The 19473-nt window shown below is 46.0% G+C and overlaps 1 protein-coding gene across 1 annotated transcript in view; it reads right to left on the bottom strand.

Moving 5' to 3' along the window:
- Positions 1–128: 128 nt before the first annotated feature.
- Positions 129–19473, bottom strand: part of znf395b (zinc finger protein 395b) — a gene marked incomplete in the record, with an annotated part of 19545 nt that continues 200 nt past the window's right edge. The window contains 9 exon segments of the mRNA XM_025009608.2: positions 129–1320; positions 1442–1548; positions 2040–2135; positions 7919–8351; positions 11486–11586; positions 12523–12722; positions 15039–15151; positions 15263–15390; positions 17115–17298. Of these exon segments, the coding sequence (XP_024865376.1) occupies positions 1209–1320; positions 1442–1548; positions 2040–2135; positions 7919–8351; positions 11486–11586; positions 12523–12722; positions 15039–15151; positions 15263–15390; positions 17115–17249 (1425 nt within the window).

The raw sequence follows: 19473 nt of genomic DNA, 5'->3' as shown, positions 1-19473 counted from the left end.
CCCCCCCCCCCAGTATTTGACATGTTACGAGTCCTCGGACGAAACGTGTAAAAAGCTCAAAAAAATAAAAGAGTTTGCTATTCCTCTGGTGGACTGACGTGCAACAGGAAAGACAAAACACCTTGAAATTCTCAGTGCTTTTTTTTTTATTATTTATTATTTGTGTTTGACAATATATTTCCTTTAATACAAACACGTTCCACTGCAGCCCGTATCCCACTGGGAGTGCCGGCGACTAGACGGAGACAAAACTGCAAAAAGAGTACGCAAACTTTCACTCGGACGATACGTTTACGTGCGTATGTAACTGTGTCTTAATTATGTCTCGGGTTGATTGCAATTTATTCTCTTGTGTCTCCAAATCAAATCAATGTCTCCCGAAGTCAATGTCTCACACTTTGTGTCTCATTAAAAACTAAACCGAGAAGGGTTCGAGGCGGCGACACGGAGCTGAACGAACGTTTGGAGACGTTCCGAGAACTCCCGCGCCTGCCGCCTGTCGCCTGTCGCCAGCCCAGTGAGATACGCGGCTCGCGCTGGTCCCCCCCCGCCGCCATGGTTCCAAACCGTCACGAATATTTAACACTGGTTGTGCGCCGACACACGGGCAGGAAGGAAATCGGCGTTGTGGAAGGAACTTGGTTGAGTCAAACCAAATGTAGCTTATTCGTGTGTGATACGAGTCCGAGAAAGTGCCAAAAAACATTTAAAAATAAGAAAAAAAAAATCAATCTGCCCAATATGCGGGTTAAACAAGACGATTAAAAAAAACAAACAAACAACAAAAAGGTATAAAATACTTGTATGTAATGAAAGCACACAATATAATGTACATCATAACCACTGTGAGACCACTGGAAGAGAAGACTGGAAGAAAGGAAACAGCGGAGTAGCTGTCTAATACAACAGTGGAGCTACAGGGGCAGAAATCTGACGTTTGGATTAAAAAAAAAGAGGGTTTCAGCACGTCACATGGTCAGAGTCAGTCAACAGCACCATCCAAGACTTCAGTTCTCAGGATCAAGATGCAAAGATACACAAAAAGTTTATTTGCATTCCTTTAAGGATAAAAACGTAGAACAGAATAGTAATAAAAAAAGGAAAACATGTAAAACAAGTTGTTTTTCTTCATGGCTCTCGAGCCCTGATTCTGATTCTGATTCTTACGCTTTCCTCTCATAAAAGTCTGTTTCACACTCATTCGTCCGCTAGTCGGGGAAGCGCTGGCAGGCCTTTTTCCAGCGGCAGGCCGTGCACCACTGATCCTTGCGCTCCACTCCGTACACCTTGCGACACTTTTTGGCTTCTCCACGCGCCTTCCTACAAAACAAGAGACGTTTTTTTGTAATCAGTGGGTTTTTTTAAAACAAAGGCTCATTTTAGACGAAGAACTTCTGTTTGTTTTTTACCCCCTCCCCGTGTCAGACGAAGGTCTGAATACCTGAAGGAGCAGTGAGTGCGGGAAGGTGACGCCGCCATTGGCTGCAGTCGGTTCTGTTGGAGCCACTGTTCCCCGACGCTGACGGAGCGGCAGCGAGGTTTCGCCATCTGAGGATACAAACGTCTAGTTGAAAATGCCTTTAATTATCTAGACATCTCTAATACAGTGTCTTGTATTCTCTGCGTGTATGAAGTGGTATTTGAAATACAAACACACTTTAGTGGGTGAGCCAGGGAACATTTTGAACACGACTAAAGGAATATGAAATTCGCGGCATCAAACAAAGAAGGACGACCGGCACCAAAACCTTGTTGCTCCGGTTGTAGCAGGAGTTTCTAAAACACATCATTCCAGTGAACGTCAACCCCAACGACACTCTTAGACAAAAACTGGTTTATGTAACGGACAAAACAGCCAAACACTGAGTGGGGTTGTGTATGCAGCTCAGTGTTCGGACCTTTAAATGGGGGGAACCAAACAATCTGGATCAGCTCACTATAGCCTAAAGGTTTGGAAAAGCCCAGCTGCCCTTGTTTAAACCATCTGGGATTATTCCCCCACACCTTGACTGGGAACGTTCACCAACAAATAGACCCACCTGAGAGTTGCTGTGGCCTGGCATGGAGGTGGCGGGGGTCCAACCCTGACTGCAGGGGCTTCTGGTGGCCACAGACACCTGGACAGGACCACAGGCCTGGAAAAAAACAACAACAACTTATCACTTTAGCAGAACCTTAAACTGAATAATGACCTGCTACATGTAGGAACAGAAAAGGTTTTGAGTTTAACCATTTATAGGCAGAAAAACTTCATGAAACTGTTGGATGTTAGCATCTTCGGCTAGCTACGGTGTGTAACTGTTCACCAGCGTGCAGAAAGCTACCGTATGTTGTGTTTTGACAGCTCAACTGTAGTGGGGCCTGTTTTTAATTGACCTCCCTGAGGTAATGCTACATCCTTTCTTCCAGTCTAACACTTCAACGGAAACATTCGATCCACTAACTCAGAGGCCTAAGTGTTTATGCAGGAAGCGTCGTCTCATAACTCGACTGTCCTCGCAGGCGTGCTGTGGGAAATGTTGGTTCTGTGACAGCGGCTGAAAGACCAATCAGGATCCAGGAGGAAGGTGAGCGTTGCGCTGTGAGGTGTCCTCAGAAGATGCCTGATCCACCTCAGCTGAGCAGCGGCTCGGACGGAGCTACTCATCCCATCTTCCCCACTGATCCTGGCCACCTTACAGAGGAAGCTTCTGTTCTGGATCATGATCCATATCTCATGACTATTGGTGATTGGTAAATGTGCTTTGCTGTTTGTGGCTCAGCGTCTTCTTCCTCGCCCCAACAGACTGGAGCAGCTCAATCTTCACTGCAGACGGGGCCCCGATCCGTTGACCTATCTCCCGCTCCTTCCTGCCATCACTCGTGAACAGGACTCCTAGATATCTGAACTCCTCCAGTCGAGGCAAAGACTCATCCCCGACCCAGAGGGAACGGTCCAATTTTTTCCAGTTTAGAAACATTTTTCTCGCATTAGTAAATCAAGAGCGTTCGGCTCAGCTTCTTTTTCACCAAGGAGGGTAAAATTGGTTTAACCAACTACTAAGCGAACAGTTTCAGTGGCTCTCAAAGGTCGTGGGACCTAAAAGATGCTCCGATAATCCTAAACACCGTTTTGAAGTTTTTATTCTCTGGTTGTATTGGCACTGCAAACAGTAATGTCAAAGTGCAATTGACAAAGACAGCCATCCAACGGTTGGTGGACATGTCCAAATTATATCCTGATTCTTCAGTTGCATGATAGGTTCAACTAAGCCGTCTACGGTCCAGCCCTCACGTATGGTCATGGAGGTATGAATCATGAGCAAAGAACAACATCCCGGATACAAAGAGGGCTGAGATGAGCTTCCTCTGTCAGGTGGCCGGGCTCGGCCTTACAGATCGGGTGAGGAGCCGCTTTTCGTTCGCATCAAAAGGAGTCAACAGAGGTGGTTTGGGATGCCTCCCGATCGCCTCTCCTAGAAGGTGTTTTTGGGGAGATTTGGGAACCCAGAGCTCAGCGGAGGGATTCTATATCCTGTCTGGCCTGGGAACACCTCGGAGTGTCGTGGGGCTTCTCTCCACAAACGGCGAAGAGATTGAAAACAGATTGATGGATTTAATCTGGTTTCTTATAGGATAGCTCCGTCTTTTTTATGGTAAATATTTTCTACAATTTTTTTTTTTTTTTAAGGTTCTGATGTGTTTATCCATTCAACTCGTCAGCATTCTTCATCTAGAAAAATCCACCCCCCATACAGTTATTACTCCTCACGTTGTGAAAGTGCCTGACTTGAGGGCATGATTTGGACTCATTGCTTCCCTAAGATGATTTTTGTTGTGAGTTGGTGCTGTAAAAGTAAACTGACTAGAATTAAAGCTTTAGAAACTACGACTGACAGGAACTCCTGCAGTGCGGACACAAAAAAATGACCTTTTTTTCTTAGATTAAAACCTATAAAAAGCCTGAAAGTGTCAGGATTTGGGTATCTCTAGGTTTAATATTTTGTATTGGGTTTGTTGTTCCTTTTATTTTGTTGTTTGGTTGTCCTCATGTTTAGGTTTGTTGTTGTAAGTCTTTGTGTAGGTTTTATGCTCCTTGTCCCTTTTGTGTTCCTGTCATCATTCACTTGTCTTCTGCTCATTACCTGTCCCTTGTTGCCAATCAGTCACCTGTTTCCACTTCCTCAGCCTTTAAAACCTGCTCATCTTCCTCACTTCCTCACTGCTTCACTGTCACCCTCATGTGCTGTCCGGCTTTCCTCGTGTTCCTCGCAAATCTGGACTTAGTAGGTTTTTGTTGTTTAGCTTCTGTTGCTGCCACGTCAGCCTTTTTGTTTTGTTATTTAAATAAATGTAGTTTTTCTTTCGGAGCTCCATGTCTGCCTGCATTTGGGTTCAAACTATACCAACCCCACCCACTAACCTGACAGAAAACTTCTGAAGTGCAGTTTTATATCTCGATATTCCAGCTGGATGCTAAATTTGTGCTCTAAAATGCTTTGGAAAGGTTACAAAACTGATGATGTCTCTGTTAGGCAGAGCACATTTCACATTACAATACAGTGATCCATGGACTGAGTTAGTTAGAAACTGAGCTAACACTATACAGGAGAAAAAAACTCCATCACGGCTGGCTGCTGCCTGTTTCCTGCTCATGGGAGCCGGCTTTCAGCAGCCAAAGCTCAACACTGAAATCCCGAAACCTCAAACAAGAGCTAGTCTCCTCCGCGTTCGCCAAACTGCTCCAAAATAACCCGCCTCAGACTTGTTATTCCGCCCGCCCGCCCGCCCGCCCGCTGTAGCAAACAAGTGAAATGTCACACTTTTAATGATCATTTCCTGTGTGGTTGCACCCATTCCCTCTGCCCCATTTTTCTCCCTCGCTGTGCAGCAATCAGCTCGCCGAACAAGCAAGGCCCGTGCGTTTCCAGCGAAAAAGCAGGGACCGGCTGTAAAAGACGACGTGATGAGGCGTTCGTTGCTTTGACCCCTGGCAGGCTGTGTGGAGAAAACGTGCAACACTGTGTGTTGACACACACACACCATGCTCCACCAGGGGCTGGATCACAGCTCAATCGACGGAGTTCGTCTCCGTGAGAAAATTCAAGACGGATTCTCCCGTTCATGCAAAGTCTGGAAGTTTTAAAACGTCCCGAAAGCAAACGAGGGGGCGCGTGTGTGTCTGCCAGAGAGAGAGAGAGAGGGAGAGAGAGCCGACGGGCCGACAGCTTGCTCTCGCTCACTGTCACAAAGCATCCATTTACAGGCCCGGCGGTTCGGGGTAAATGCAGGTCACCGGTGAAATGTGCTGCTCTGTGATGCATAAACAACTCTGGAGCTCATTGTCTGCTCAGAGCAGGAGGAGGAGGAGGAGGAGGAGGAGGGGGGCGATGACTGGGTGAGGAGGACCTCTGAAACGCCACAACAAGCACATAACAAGGAGGCTCCTGAACACGGAGCACCAGTAAAACAGAGTTAACGCACCGGAGGAGCGACTCTGTAGAGAAAGAAAATGAGAAAATCTTTCATCTGCGCTCACGCCGCGATTAAATAATTCAAGCTAACAAGTCCGGCGCTGTCTCCCTCCATTTGCTTTAAACCCCCCGAATCCCTAAAACACCGTCGTCACAGTACTGCCACTCCAGTATTTACCGAGTATGTGAAAAGGGTCCGCGCCAAACTCCATCAGCAGCCTTCAGGGTCAGGAGTTCAATAAATCACTTGTGACGTTCCCCCGGTTTGTTTACTGAAAGGCTGTGGTTTCACTCGCAAACGAGCCATTATATCGTTTAACCGTCAACTGGAAGTCTGCGGGCCAGTCTGAGTGTTATACTTTTCAAAATATTTAACTTTATTTACAAGTATGTTCCCCTAGAAATACACTGAGATCCCTTCAATAACTTCAAAAACATTGTTTTATTTGAAATCTGCTACAGCAGACTCGCTCCACTTTTGTCTTCCTGTGCTACTTTTAGCTACTTTAGGCTAGCATTTTGCTTCTCATAGCTTTCACACTACTTTTGTCTAGTGTTTTCCTTCTTTCAGCTCCAACATCTCATCTTTTCAGCTTCTTCAGCCGACTCCAGCAGCCGCTCTGCACGCAGCGTTCCCTCCGTGCATTGTCACAGGAAGTGCAACCTAGTTAGCGTCCTCCAGCTACCGTCGCCGTGTGTTCTGTGTGCTTTATTTAGCACCGTTGGAGCAGAACGGAGCAGCAGAAATTCTCCTTATTCAAGAGGCGGGTGAGAAACGGGTGTTGCACAAACACCGTACGCCGCGGCTGCAAAAAACTGCAACTCGTTTACTTTTTAACCAGATCCCAGATACGTGTTGAGGAGCGAGTTGTGCAAACCCCCGAACATAAAATATTGATTCAGATATGTACCGATTTTAACGAAATACCAAAAAGTCTGTTAAAATATTATTTTTTAAACCTTTTTGTCACTACATGGAAGGCTGTTTTCTTACACAGTGAGACTTTTTGATCCAATTTGCATTTTATTTTACTTTTTCTTGGAAAAAACTTTGTTCCCAAATAATCTACATCGGTGTGAAGAGTTTATCAACGATAATTCAAGGGATAGTTCAGACTTTGGGAAGTTGGGTTCTGTGGAGCACTTATAAACAGTTAACCAGACCCTCCAGGATTTCGTGATGTTGCGATCGCAACTATTAACGCAAAATCAAGCAAACCCCGCAAAATCGCAACTTTGCCAAAAACACTGCAACTTTCCCGCAACTTTAACCAAATATTTATTGTTTCTAAAGTGATTCGCCACCGTTTCTGTAGTCTAGTCTCTTCTTTGTGGGTTTGTGTAGCGTGGAATACAAAATGACCCCAAATAACTCACGAAGAAGACTCGTGACCTCACTTCCTGTTAACATCAGAATGCCGGGAGCGTGCAGGAGCAGCGACCGAAGCGAAAACGTGTGCTAATGCTTCACATTTGCCCACAAAGATTTCAGCAAACCAGTTTCCTCCCCAGCTGCAGGAGAGTGGGGGGTGGGGGGGAAGCTGTTTTGCTCGTCCTGCAGTGTAATCATAGAACATAAACGCATCGACAAACACTTTGTGTCTGCAAAACATGTGAGGAGAGCTGCAGACGAGGGACCATTTCTGGAGAAATGCTCATGAATGTCAGTTTAGAAGCTATCAAAGTTCTCAAATAAAGCACCTTTTGAGAATGTCAATGTTTGTTGGTAATTATCTTACAAAACTAGGAAGTATTTTTGGTTTATATATTAAAAGTTATAGTTTTTTATTGATTTTGTTTTTTTTTAAAAATTGTAACTTTTCATCGCAACTTTTAGGAAAATGCCCCGCGAAATCAGGCATTTTAGCCCGCAACAATCACAAAAAATGCCCGCGAAATCCTGGAGGGACTGGTTAATATCTTACCTGTTAAAGATGGCTCTTTGAACGATCTCAGTTGGGAGAAACAAGGTTTAATTCTGACTGGAACGATGAGCTGATGGCTAGTCTAAATCGGGCCCAGGCTAAAGTTAATTACAGACGCCTTGGAACAACTCCCATCTTAAAAACGTTCCATCGGTTCATGTTTAGAAACCATTACGCTGTCGACAAGTTCACACTACGCACACGTGTTTTTTGATTGATTTTCCTCCTCAAAGAACTACAGCTAGCTGCTGCCGTTTTAAGCCCTTGCCAATATTGTAGAATCACGATGTGATGCAAAACTGATGTCAGTGTAAAAGTTTATAACGCAGCGTTCACGTGAACTGCTATGAAACTCAGACAACCAGAGCCGCTTCAAAATGGCAGCAACCCACTTTGGTCTGTTCAGAATTAAAGTTTTTCTCCAAAATGAGATCAATCAAAGAGCCATCTACAACAGGTAAGATATTAATGTTTGTAACCTTTACACAAACCCCTGCTTTAAAAGCTCTGAGCTTCAAACAGACTCAACTGTCGACCCACCTGATAAAGATGCTCAGAGTGGATCTGCCAGAAGCTGCTGGGGGCCGACTGGCTGAGCGGACTGGGCCTGCTCGGGCCCGGTCCAGAGCTGGAGTTGGACCTGGGCCTGTGAGCCACGGGGATCTGGAGCTCTGATCCTGGAGGGGAACCACAAGAGGCCCAGCTGAGATGAGCGGAGGAGGCCTGAGCCAGAGCGTGTTGGGCCGGAGCTGGAGCCGGACCTGGACCTGGACCTGGACCTGGACCTGGAGCTGGAGCCGGACCTGGACCTGGACCTGGACCTGGAGCTGGAGCTGGAGCTGGAGCCAGAGCTGGACCTGGAGCCGAAGCCGGAGCTGGAGCCAGGACCGGAGCGGAGCCGGTTTCCACGGCCTCACAGCAGATCTTGGTGTAGTAGAAGTCCTCCTCCCTCTGGGACTGATCGGAGCCACTGCTGTGTGTTTGGTCAGAACAAACCAGCGGACACACAGGAAAAAAAAAAAAAAAGAAGAAGAAAAAAAAGAGTGACTCGTGTGTTTCGAGTGAAAGCTGCACTTCCTGTGGCCCAGATACAAACTCTCCCTTCCCCTCGCCAACTCAGAGCTCCTCCACAACCTGAAACTTTTATCCCCTCTTATTTTTTTAATGCTGTTTTGCAGCAGAGAAATCTTTTCGGGGGCTAAACCGTCTGGATTTCTCAGCTGCTCAGACTGGAAGAGCAGCCGAGCGGAACAAACGTTGGAAAACCAGACCGCCATAAATCGACACGTCACCGAAGAGACGGACAGATAAAGTTCACGAGCTGAAACCTCATTTTATGGCTTTCCATATTTATAGCTCGCTCCATTAAAACTGCATGATCTCACCGAGACTACACGGGAACCTTGCAGCTGACGTCGCAGACTGAGCAGAAGGACTCCGAGCCTGAAAACGTCCGGCGCTGCGAAACTGAAGCGGCTGTGTTTGTTCCACACTAAAAAAGGCCGACAGTTCGGCTGCGATGGGGCTGCTCAGATTTGCCGCCTGGTCGACTGTCACCCGCCGCTGAAGCCAGAAGAGTCTGAATGTCTGTTAGCAAAATATCTCGTGAACTCCATCTGCAACTGATTAACTTTTAGGGTCGACCTGATTCAAACTGAGCGCCACAGAAACGTCTAAAACTCTGTCAGATTTAAAGATAATCGGCTAAATTTGCTGTGGTAGTAGCTGAGAGTTGTCCTCATCACGTTCTCTGAGTGTCCAAGATCTCACAGTATCACATATCATTGCTTCTATTGTCATTTACAAGGAAAAAGAGTTAAATTTAGGCTGGACTTATGAGCTAATGGCTAGTCAGAATGCAGCAAATGTCAAAAAGGACGTTTCAAACATCTTCAATTTTCACAATTTCACAGCAGTTCAAGGCAATGCTTCCTCACAAACCTTTACACTGCTGTCATTTTCAATTTGCACGATTGTTTACAAACAGCGGCAACAGCAGCTAGCTGTAGCACTTCCTTCTGGAATGCCGCAACATTTCTCCAAAGTGGATTTTGCTGTTTTTAAACGACTCGAGTCGTCGGTGTTTTCGCAGTGATTTATGCAATCCGACTATTTAACCTTTACCCTGCCGTTCAGTGTGACCGCAGGAAGTGCTACAGCTCGCCGCCGCCGCCCTACACATTACCTGCGTGACGCGAAGGTTTGTAGAACAGCGCTCGCAGCTGAGAATCCAGCTCTTTCCTCTTTAGTCTTGGCTGCGTCCCCGACTAGCCGTTAGCTCGTCAGTCCAGTCAGAATGAAACAAAGAGCTATTTGCAACGGGTAGGAAATTACCCGTTCATACCGATTCTACATAACCCCACTTCAAAATGTCTGCGATATGCTTTTAAACATAAAAGATGACACATTTTATGTCTCATTGGTTGATTAGCTTCCTGGTTTTATGTTTTGTCGTCTTGTGTTTCAGTTAGTTGGGCTCGTGTGCTTGCTTCCTGTTTCGTTTGGTCCCAGTGGACCTCAGGCCTTTGCTCACGTTTATAGTTCAGTTTTTCGACCGGTTATTAGCACCCTTAACCTCTGCTGCGAGGTGTGAACGGTTCCAACCGCTGTTAGTTCAAACTAACTACAAAAGCAACAAAAAAAACCAACAACGAAGAAGGAACATAAGAATCCGTGTATGGTTCGTTCTTTGGGTTGTCCGTTTCAAAATAAAATTGCAAAAACAAACCAAGCATGTGGTTTTTTTTGTTTTTTCCTTTTAAAAACGAAAATAGAAAAACGGCAATTGCAAAAATAAAAAAGGGATACGTTTTGTGTTTTTTTAACTGCAATGGTTAAACCAAAGAGGAGCTTTTATTTTGTTGTTAATTCAACGGGACCTTATGGCGGAACCGGAAATAAAGACCTGAACTCCCGGCACGTAACTTTTTAAGTTACCAGTAGGTGGCGGTAATGTACTGATTTAATTATTTACTTGGAATATTAATTAATATTATAAGAAATCTTGTTGAAAGTAAGATCATCAGCTCTCAATGAAATGCGTCAATTCCCTCTAAATAAGACAAACGGATCCATTTTTAAACTAGTAGATTCTGAAGCGCTAACTGAAAAAGTTCTTCTTGTGGATTTTAATGGCGGTTGGCAAGAAACTGAAGGTGTACATTACCGCCACCTACTGGTAACTGAAAAACAAAAAAAACACATGCTTGTTTTGTTTTTGCAATTTTATTTTGAAACGAAAAAACCAAAGAACGAACCATACACGGATTCAAAAGGTCCAGTTAGAGATGAATAGAACCGAGGTTTGGTGCTGCAGGTAGAAATGAGGCACACCGTCACTAAAAGGAGCCAAAAAACAGCAAATCTGGACAAAAAAAAATGGTCCTAAAAGAGATTTGATGCCATCAAAAGGATGCAAATTATGTGTTGAGATGAGCAGAATTAAGTAATTCCTGATTAATTAGTTTAGTTTGTCAGTGAGGTATTCAGAGGTTGGAGGATCATGTGTTGTAGCTGTTTTTTAATGATTTTATTCATTTATTGGTGTATTTATTAACATTTTGATGGTATGAATGAGTGCGATGTCTGTGCAGTGTAACCCCTCTGTCCGAGGCTAATTTCTCCCAAGGAAGACAAATAAAGAGGCTTTTACTTTGAAAACCTAAACTGCTATAATTAAGCCAAAAAGCCAAACAAAAAGCCGCCTCGTAGAGGTGAAGAACAAAGTGATGAAATGAATACAGAAAAATGTGACGTTTGCAAAACATTGCAGCTTATTTGTTTTGTTTCCCACCAGGTAGGAGGATGATTTTCCTTTTCTTTATTGTTGTTTCATCATCTATCAGTTTGTTTTCCTTCCTTCTTTCTAAGTCATGAGGTTGGTGCGGGAAAAAAACAAAAAATAAATAAAAAATACCCGTTAGAGGAAACATTTGTTTTGACAAAGTGAAACTGATTTCCTTCCTCAACACGTTTTTTTTTTTACAGTGCTGTTTGAGCTCAACAGCTCCACCATGATTAACCCTCTGTGGGAGGGATGGAAGGGGATCGGGGGAGGGAGGCCCTGAAGTACGCGCCAGGGGGAAAAGGTGGAAGGCGTCAGCTCACCCCAGGTGCGTCACGCGGATGTGTCGCTTTATTCCCACCGAAGACGTGAGCACTTTGCCACAGCTGGGCCACAGACACTTGTACACGCTGCGCACGGAGCTCTGTGGGAGGGAGAACACAACACGGGGGGGGGGTCAGAGCAGTGGGGGAGACAGCAGGATCACTAACCCAAACGCAAACAGAACCGACATTAAGAGACACGCTCATTTGGAAAGCGCCGGGGTCACCACACTTCCTGACGGCAAAAACTAGACGGGCAGACGGAGACGCGGACTGAAAAGTAAGCCTCGGCTCTTAAAACGTCTTGAGCTGCAGAAGCCTCTGATGGTGAGCTTTTACGCGTCTGCGGCGTTTTACGATGGAGACGTGACGAGCTGAATGGAGCAGTTTCGAAGAGAGCATTTTTTGAGCTTGGATGTGTGCGCCCTGCACCTAGGCCCTGCAGCCGCGAGAGACACACTGCGTGAAACTGGCCGCGTTTTGATGGCTAAACCGCACGCGGGCTAGAAGCAGCGCGGGATTCAGGAGGAGTTTCCTTGCGATGAACTGAAAACGGAGGAAAAGCGAGTGTGACGTCATCACGCTCTGAGCAGAAGAAGAAAATAGATCCAAAAATGATGAAACATAAAGGCAATCTAAAGTCCAACTTTCTGTGAGCAATTTAAACTGAATGATGATTCTACTGTCTGAGCTGTGGAGCTCCCAAGAGGGCTGGCTTTCACCTGTTTCGCCCAAATAATTTCATTATTCTCGCAGTTTTCTTTTTGCGGATTTTGTCTACATTGTGCAACATGTCACCACTGAGAATCACAGCACACTGAGGGTGCATATTTTCTTCTTTAATCGCCTGCTGCTGAAGGCAAACGCAGGGCTGTGCCGTTTACGCCCGCATCTGTCTGCACTGTTAGTAAAATATCTCACGAATCGCTGGACGAGGTTTGACCAGAAGCAGCCGTGACTCCCTTCCTTCTCGCCGTCATCTTAAGTTTAAAACGCCGCCCGTGAAAGGCGGCGGGCGGCATGAGGCGGACGCGTACCTTTGGCTTTTTGGCGCCGAGCTCCTCCCCCTGATCCAGCTCCATGTGCAGGCCTTCGTCGGGGCTGCTGTCCGCCTCCGTGACGGACGGCGAGGGGGCGGGGCTAACGCTGCCGTGGTCCCAGCTCCAGTAGCCGCTGCTGCCGCTGTCGGACAGCTCCCCGCCGCCGCTCTCCATGTCGACCGACGAAGACGAGCCGGCTGGGGTCGAGACAGAGGGTTCGCTCAGGTTAGTTGAAGGAAACGCTCCTCCTGCTGCGTTAAAGGTCGGCACAACTGGGACAGATTTACCAGCACTGCAGGATGTGCTTACTCCTCTCTGCTCCTTACATGTCACATGTTCATAATTTTACCAAAATTAATAAAAAAACGTTTTTTAATTAAATATGCTTTTTTTTTTTTATTCAAGGTTTGAACCAAGTCACTTGATTGTTTGGCTCAAGTAAAACTGCCCCTAAAATGTTTATTTTACAGCAACTCCAGCAAGTATTCAGACCCCTTCACTTTGATTTTGTTTAATTTTGTTATGTTGCAGAATCTTTTATATTATTTTTTTCCTCAGTAGGGAAAACAGAATTTTATGCAAGATTTTAAATCTATTAAAGATAAAAAAAAACCTGAAATATCGCACTTACATAACTTTTCAGTCCTTTTACAACAACACTGGAAGTTTATCTCTGGGGCCTCCTGATCTGAAACGTTTCTACACTTTGACTGGACTCCACCTGTGGTAAATGAAACTGATTGGACCTGATCTGGAAGCACTCCTCTCCACAGAAGGCCTCCTAGCTGACAATAAGAGCAAAAAACACCAAACCAAAGGAGCTCAGAGACAGGATTGTTGCAAGGCACGGATCTGGGGGAGGATAAAAAAAATGGTTTTGCCCTGAAGGTTGTTTGGAGCTCGGTGGACTCTATATGCCTTGAATGGAAGAGGTTTGGTCCAACCAGGACTCTGAGGCTGGCCTCAATGAGCAATCAAGGAGGGGACTCTCCACCTGAAGTCCACAATCAGGGAGAGGAGTCTCCACCTGAAGTCCACAGGTCCTGTGTGGAGATGGGACTGAGGTCCAGAAGTCAACAAGAACTGACCTTCATTGGTTTGGACTTTAAGGCAGAGTGGAAGCCTCTCCTCAATGTGAAACAGACAGGACTCAGTCTGTGGGGAACAAGATCCTCTAGTCCAGTGGTCTCCAATCCTGGTCCTGGAGGGCCACCATCCTGCATGTTTTACTTGTTTCTCTGCTCCAACACACCTGATTTGAATCAGTGTGTCATTAACAGGCTTCTGCAGAACATGAAGAGGTGATTTAACCACTGAATCAGGTGTGTTGGAGCAGGGAAACAAGGAAAACATGCAGGATGGTGGTCCTCAAGGACCAGGACTGGATACCCCTGCTCTAGTCTGTTTAAACCAAGATTGAGCTGTTTGAATGAAGGAAACAGTGAAGCACGGTGGTGGCATGCTGTGGGGCTGTTTTTCAGCAGCAGGGACCGGGAGGCTGGTCAGGGTGGAAGGAAACCGAATAATAAAACCTCTTGACATGGCTCATGAGCTCAGACTGGACCTTCCACAGAGAAGACACCTCAGGGGTGTCTTAGAGACAACTCTGACTGTCTTAGAGTGGACTAGCCAGGACCCTGACTTCAGCCCTGCTGGATATCTCTGGAGAAACCTGAACACGACTGTCTACCAGTGGTTCACGTCCTTTCTGACTGAGCTGGAGAGGATTTTTTCAAAAAAAAAAAAAGGCAAAAAAATCCTCCAATCCAGGAGTCTCAGAGCTCGTTGTGTCAAACCCCAAAACCAGAGGCTGTAACTTCTGACACAGGTGCTTCAGATCTGTAAGTAAAATCTGAATACTTATGGAAATGTTTTATGTTAGGGTGTATTGGTTTTAAGACATCTACAAAAATAAGAGAAACAAAAGAATTTAAATAACTGTCGAAAGGGACAACATAACACAATTGCAGAGGGGTCTGAATCCTCTGTGAAGTCTCAGTATAATTCCTGCTCAGCTGCTAGTTTGGGTCTTACAGAATAAGCTGCTACCTCCGACTTCTGACTGATCAGAGACAAATGTGTCAGTAGGAGGTTTTAAAGAGACAGAAGTAAAAAAAAAAACGACTTCAGACTGAAGGTGATAATCCAAACTACAAACCTGGAAACTGAGCAGTCTTTAATGTTGTGGCTGCTTTAAAACTAGGAATACGACTTTAACTTTCTCATGACTTACAAAGGCTCTCTAGCAGTTCATCTGAACCAAAATTCACTTAGTGAGCAGATTACAAGTTAGCAGCTGACAAATAAAACCAGTTAGAAAGATTTTAGCAGAAGACTCTTTCAGACTGATCAGAGACCAGGAACACTTTGGTTTAAACAAATGGATAAATGCCATTTTCAGCTGGTTTTAAAATAAAAAAGGGGGATTTTATCACAGGTTTAGAACCTTGAATCGGTTCTGATTGTTGCAGACACCAACAGGTCACATTTGAAACAAGTGCAGCGGGTCAGACCTGGACCGGGATCTGTCTGCGGAGGGCTCTGGACCACGGGACTACAGGACAGGCTGGTCAGAACCATGGCTGCCATGATCTCGTCCATCTCCACGGACTCCGGGCTCCTGAAGCTGCAGAGGACACAAAGAAGCATCCTTAGTTCTCACTCGAGCAAAGAAGCATCCTCAGATCTCACTCGAGCGGCGGCCCCCCGCGACAGCGCCACCCGCGGCGTCTCTCACCTGTACGGAGCCTCTCTGGGGGGCGGCACGCCGCCGAGGTGCGCGGCGGCTCCGGCGTGCTGCAGAGGAGCAGACAGGTTGCCCCAGGCGGACATCTTGCTCCTGTGGTGGCCCCTCTGGGTGTGCACCTTCAGCAGGGAGGAAGGAACACTCTCAGTTTCAAGCCTGCGACTCTGCTTGTTGTTATTATTAACCTTCATCCCACGTGATCAGGAGGAACCATAGACAAACTCTGAGGAGCTCTGCAGCGAACTTATGAACAAATAATATCTTACCTGTTGTGGATAGCTCTTTGAATCACCTTGGTTTGCTGTAATACGGTTTATTTCTCATCGGACTGACGAGCTAACGGCTAGTGGGGGCTAAGACCAAAGCAGACTGCGGCAGATTCTTCAGTAATTCCACAATTTTTCTTCAAAAAAACTCAACACCCGAAGTCCCCTCCTGGTCCCCTTGTCCCATCTCCACCGTCCACCTAGCAGCCAAAGCTCCACACATAAGACCGACCTGCAGCGGTTCACGCTTGTTTCATCCTTTCCTCATGCAGGGCATGAGAAAATGCAGAGAAAAGCAACTTAACGAGCGCTAATCTCAGCTGCCATTTTATGCTTTAGGACGGTTGCGTTAAAAAAAGTCTAAAAAATAATGTGCTGCTGCTGGTCGTGCTAGCCGGGGATCATTATATTCTTTAATTTTTAGCGGTTCAGTGGATCAGCAATAGATTGGGGGATGTCTGCATTCTAACAGTAAAGCCGAGCTCACCCGAGAGCATTGTTTACACTTTATATTCCTTTCAAAATAAAACACAGTGGCTGAAACAGACACTGGGTTGCTCAGTTTTCTTTCTCTTTTTGTTGAGAGGGGGGGTGTACTGTTGAAAAAAACACAGTGATTACAGTCTTGGTGGTCACACTAATTCTTTGATTTAATTCATTTTAACTAGACTTCAAATAATCAAAAACCACTGCCCGTCCCTAACTGCTGCTGTTATAGAACAGCTCCAACCTCAAAGTTTTACAGCAGTTCATGCAAACGTAAAAAGCACCATTAGTAGATCTAGCACTTTCAGAACATTTCCACCATACCACCGGTGTCATATCAACTCAGCCAGTAGCAGGAAGGTTTGCATGAACTCCTAAGGAACTCTGAAGACTGGAGTGGTTTTAAAACGGCAAAATCCTCTTTGGAAGTGGGTCAGCTCCGGACGTACTGACAAGCTGAAAGAGGCTAGTCTGAACGGACCTCTGAGCTGTCTAGCAACAACTACGACCTTCAGAGTTTCATAGCGATTGACGGAAATGCTATCAGCTGCTGCTGCTGCTGCTTGTGTTTGCAAATAACCGTAAGATTCCAGTCAGAATTCAGCTCCTAGTTCTCCCCAAGTGAAGCCGTTCAAAGAGCTATAAGAGCTATCGGCAACAGGTGAGACATTAATTATTCATACCTTTTTGCCACCCCAGCCTGTCTGAACCCGTCTCTCTAGGACTATTTGAGGTAAGTTGTTTAAGCATCCCGTACCCTGCAGCTGAACCGCGACAGTGCGACAAATAAGGCAGGTGAGAAAATATTTCCTGTTTTGTCTGTGGCGTCGTGCCTGCAGTCAGCAAAAAAAACAAATCTGACAGAGATAAACTGTACGAGAAGGAAGCAGCCGCCAGGGGCTGATCAGGCAGCAAAGTCTTTTTTTATTTTCTTTTTCTTCACCGAGCCCAAGAACTCTGTCGTCTCTTCTTACTGTGACTATATGAGCAGCGGTATGAAAACAACAACAGCAGAAGAGACGAGGACAGGATCTGGGGACACGTGAAGCATTCTCTCGGTCTAAAGCTTCGACCCCCTTCGCCTGGCTCACCGGAGTCGGCCGCACGTCAGCCTCTCTGCTGCCGTGCGTCGCTGTGGACACGCGGTCCTGTTGTCCCAGCAGGCAGGACGCCGTCCCGTCCGTCCTGCACGTCCCGCTCCTGTCCTCTGGTCCCATAGCTGCCATGGTGCTGCCGCACTCAGTGAAGGGGACTTCAGCACAGTGTCGCACGTCGCTGCGGGCGAGACATTTAAACAAACAAAAGCGTTTCATTGCTTTTCACTCTCAGAAGTCCAGTGGTTTATGCTTCTTTAAAGTGTTCAGATGAGCTGAATATTACGTGCAGCTGGCCTTAACGATTGGCCTCGGCAAAAAGGGAAAGGCAGATGATAAGGATTTTGCCCATATCTTTGTGTGTGGGTTTATGTGCACGTCTGCTACCAAAACTTTAGCATTAACTCTTGGAGTTAGCCCTGTTTGTCTGTTAGCAAAATATCTCATGAATCCCTGGATGTTTTTTTACTAAACTTTCACAAAATAATCATTGGATATACATCTACAACTGATCAACTTTTGAAGTCAATCCAATTCAAGATGGCCGCCACACATGCTCAACATTAGCCAACTCAAAGGTGCCAGTAACTCAGTCAGTTTAGCAGATATTGAGGTGAAATTTGGTGTGGTAGTAGCTGAGAGTTATTCACAACCAATGCTCTGAGCGTGGCATCTTGCAACATTCCGTTGCGCGTATTATTATCAAGGTTCGAGCTACAACTCAGTCGTTTCTCAACACAAGATGATCGCCGATTAAAACTCTGGCATGAAAGGCAGCAGGTGACGTGCATTCCTTCGAGGACTTACGGGCTTTAATTGAGGTTTGTTGTAGAAGCCTCACGTCTTTCTTAAGTGATGAGCGTTAATGGTGCAGCTAGAATGCACTCAGTGAAGGCAAAAACATGTCGACTTCAAGAGGCAGCAGCTTTGAAGTAAACCCGCCGCTGGTAAACACCATCCTTCAATTCTGAGCCAGACAGGGACGAGGCTGGGACATGATTGCACGACTTAAATGAAAAAAACAAACTTGAGTAGGTTTTGCTTTTAGTTAATGACTAAACCAAATCTTGATGTCATTTGGTTGTTTTCACCGCTGAGCCATGTGACTGATAACACGTTCCACGGGCGTAATCTGGCGTTTGGCTGCCTTTTCTCTGGCCTGCAGCCTAAAGAGGTGAAACCAGGGCAATGCTGCATTCAGCTCAAGTAGGAATAATCCAGGAATAAAAAACTGGAAGGCTCAAAGCAATGTCTGTGCAACAAACAGTTTACGTTTCCTGTGTTTAATGGCATATTTGTGCTGTCCAATGCAGCAGCGTAAGTTTCTGGAAACGCCTCATTAGTAAATGATCGAACCAGAATGAGAATTATCAGTACAGCAGAAGTACAAAACATCAGATAAGACCATCAAAATACAGTAAACAAAAGTAAATATATCATTTCATAAACACAGCTTTGCCTGACTAGAACATTTGAAAGTACACAAAAATCATGTTTCTTCAGCAGTTAAAAACAGCTTAACTCGTGTCAAAACCAGTTTACAATAATAGTTGTGATATTATGTAGTGTACATTGTTTACTCCTTGAAAACACGCGGCCATGCGTGTTTTGTCCAGTTCTTTTCCACGCACCCAAATGCAGCACAAAGCCTGAGTTTCCCCCTCGGCTCCATCCAATCAGCGATCGGGGTTTGCCCCCAGCGCTCAGCCAATCGGCGCTCGCAGCTCTCCGCCAATCAGCGCTCGGCGTTAGTAGTAAACAAGCGCCAGAGTGTGGGTGGAACGTGGCCGCTGATTGGCTGAGCGCTGGTTTCTCGGGTACACACCCCCGGCCCAACAACGTGTTCTGACACGAGCTTCGCCGGGAGGGACGGAGCCGGACGGAGGAGGGGGTGGACTACAGCCGAAAACAACCGCATTTTACAGAAATAAAGTCATGTTAAAGCACTCCTAGGCTATATTTTATGAAAGACGCATTAATACACTACGGGGGGCATCGCATGGGAGTACACAACCTTATTAAAATATAACAACAAAAAGTGGGATAAACAAGGCCATCTCGTGCCGCCATAGATGATTGCAATGTCGCTCATATTTGTCCACGAATATAAACTAAAACCCCTCATAGCTGTTGGCGGGCTTCTGCTCGGCGCACACGACGACTCGGGCTGGAATTAAGCTCGGGGATTTAAATAAATCCACAGGAAAGTGTGATCATCGACAGCTTATTGTCGGTGTTAGCGCCGCACTTTCAGAAAAATAACGGTCAGAAAGCGGCGGTTTATCCGCCTCCCTCGCTGATCTCCACCCGGCTCCGCAGACGGAGCAGGAGAACCCCCCCACCCCCACCCCCACCC

The sequence above is a fragment of the Kryptolebias marmoratus genome, linkage group LG19 (genome assembly GCF_001649575.2).
Source record: "Kryptolebias marmoratus isolate JLee-2015 linkage group LG19, ASM164957v2, whole genome shotgun sequence".
NCBI lineage: Eukaryota > Metazoa > Chordata > Actinopteri > Cyprinodontiformes > Rivulidae > Kryptolebias > Kryptolebias marmoratus.
Note: the sequence above shows the minus strand (reverse complement) of the source record. Positions and strands in the feature narration are given on the sequence as shown.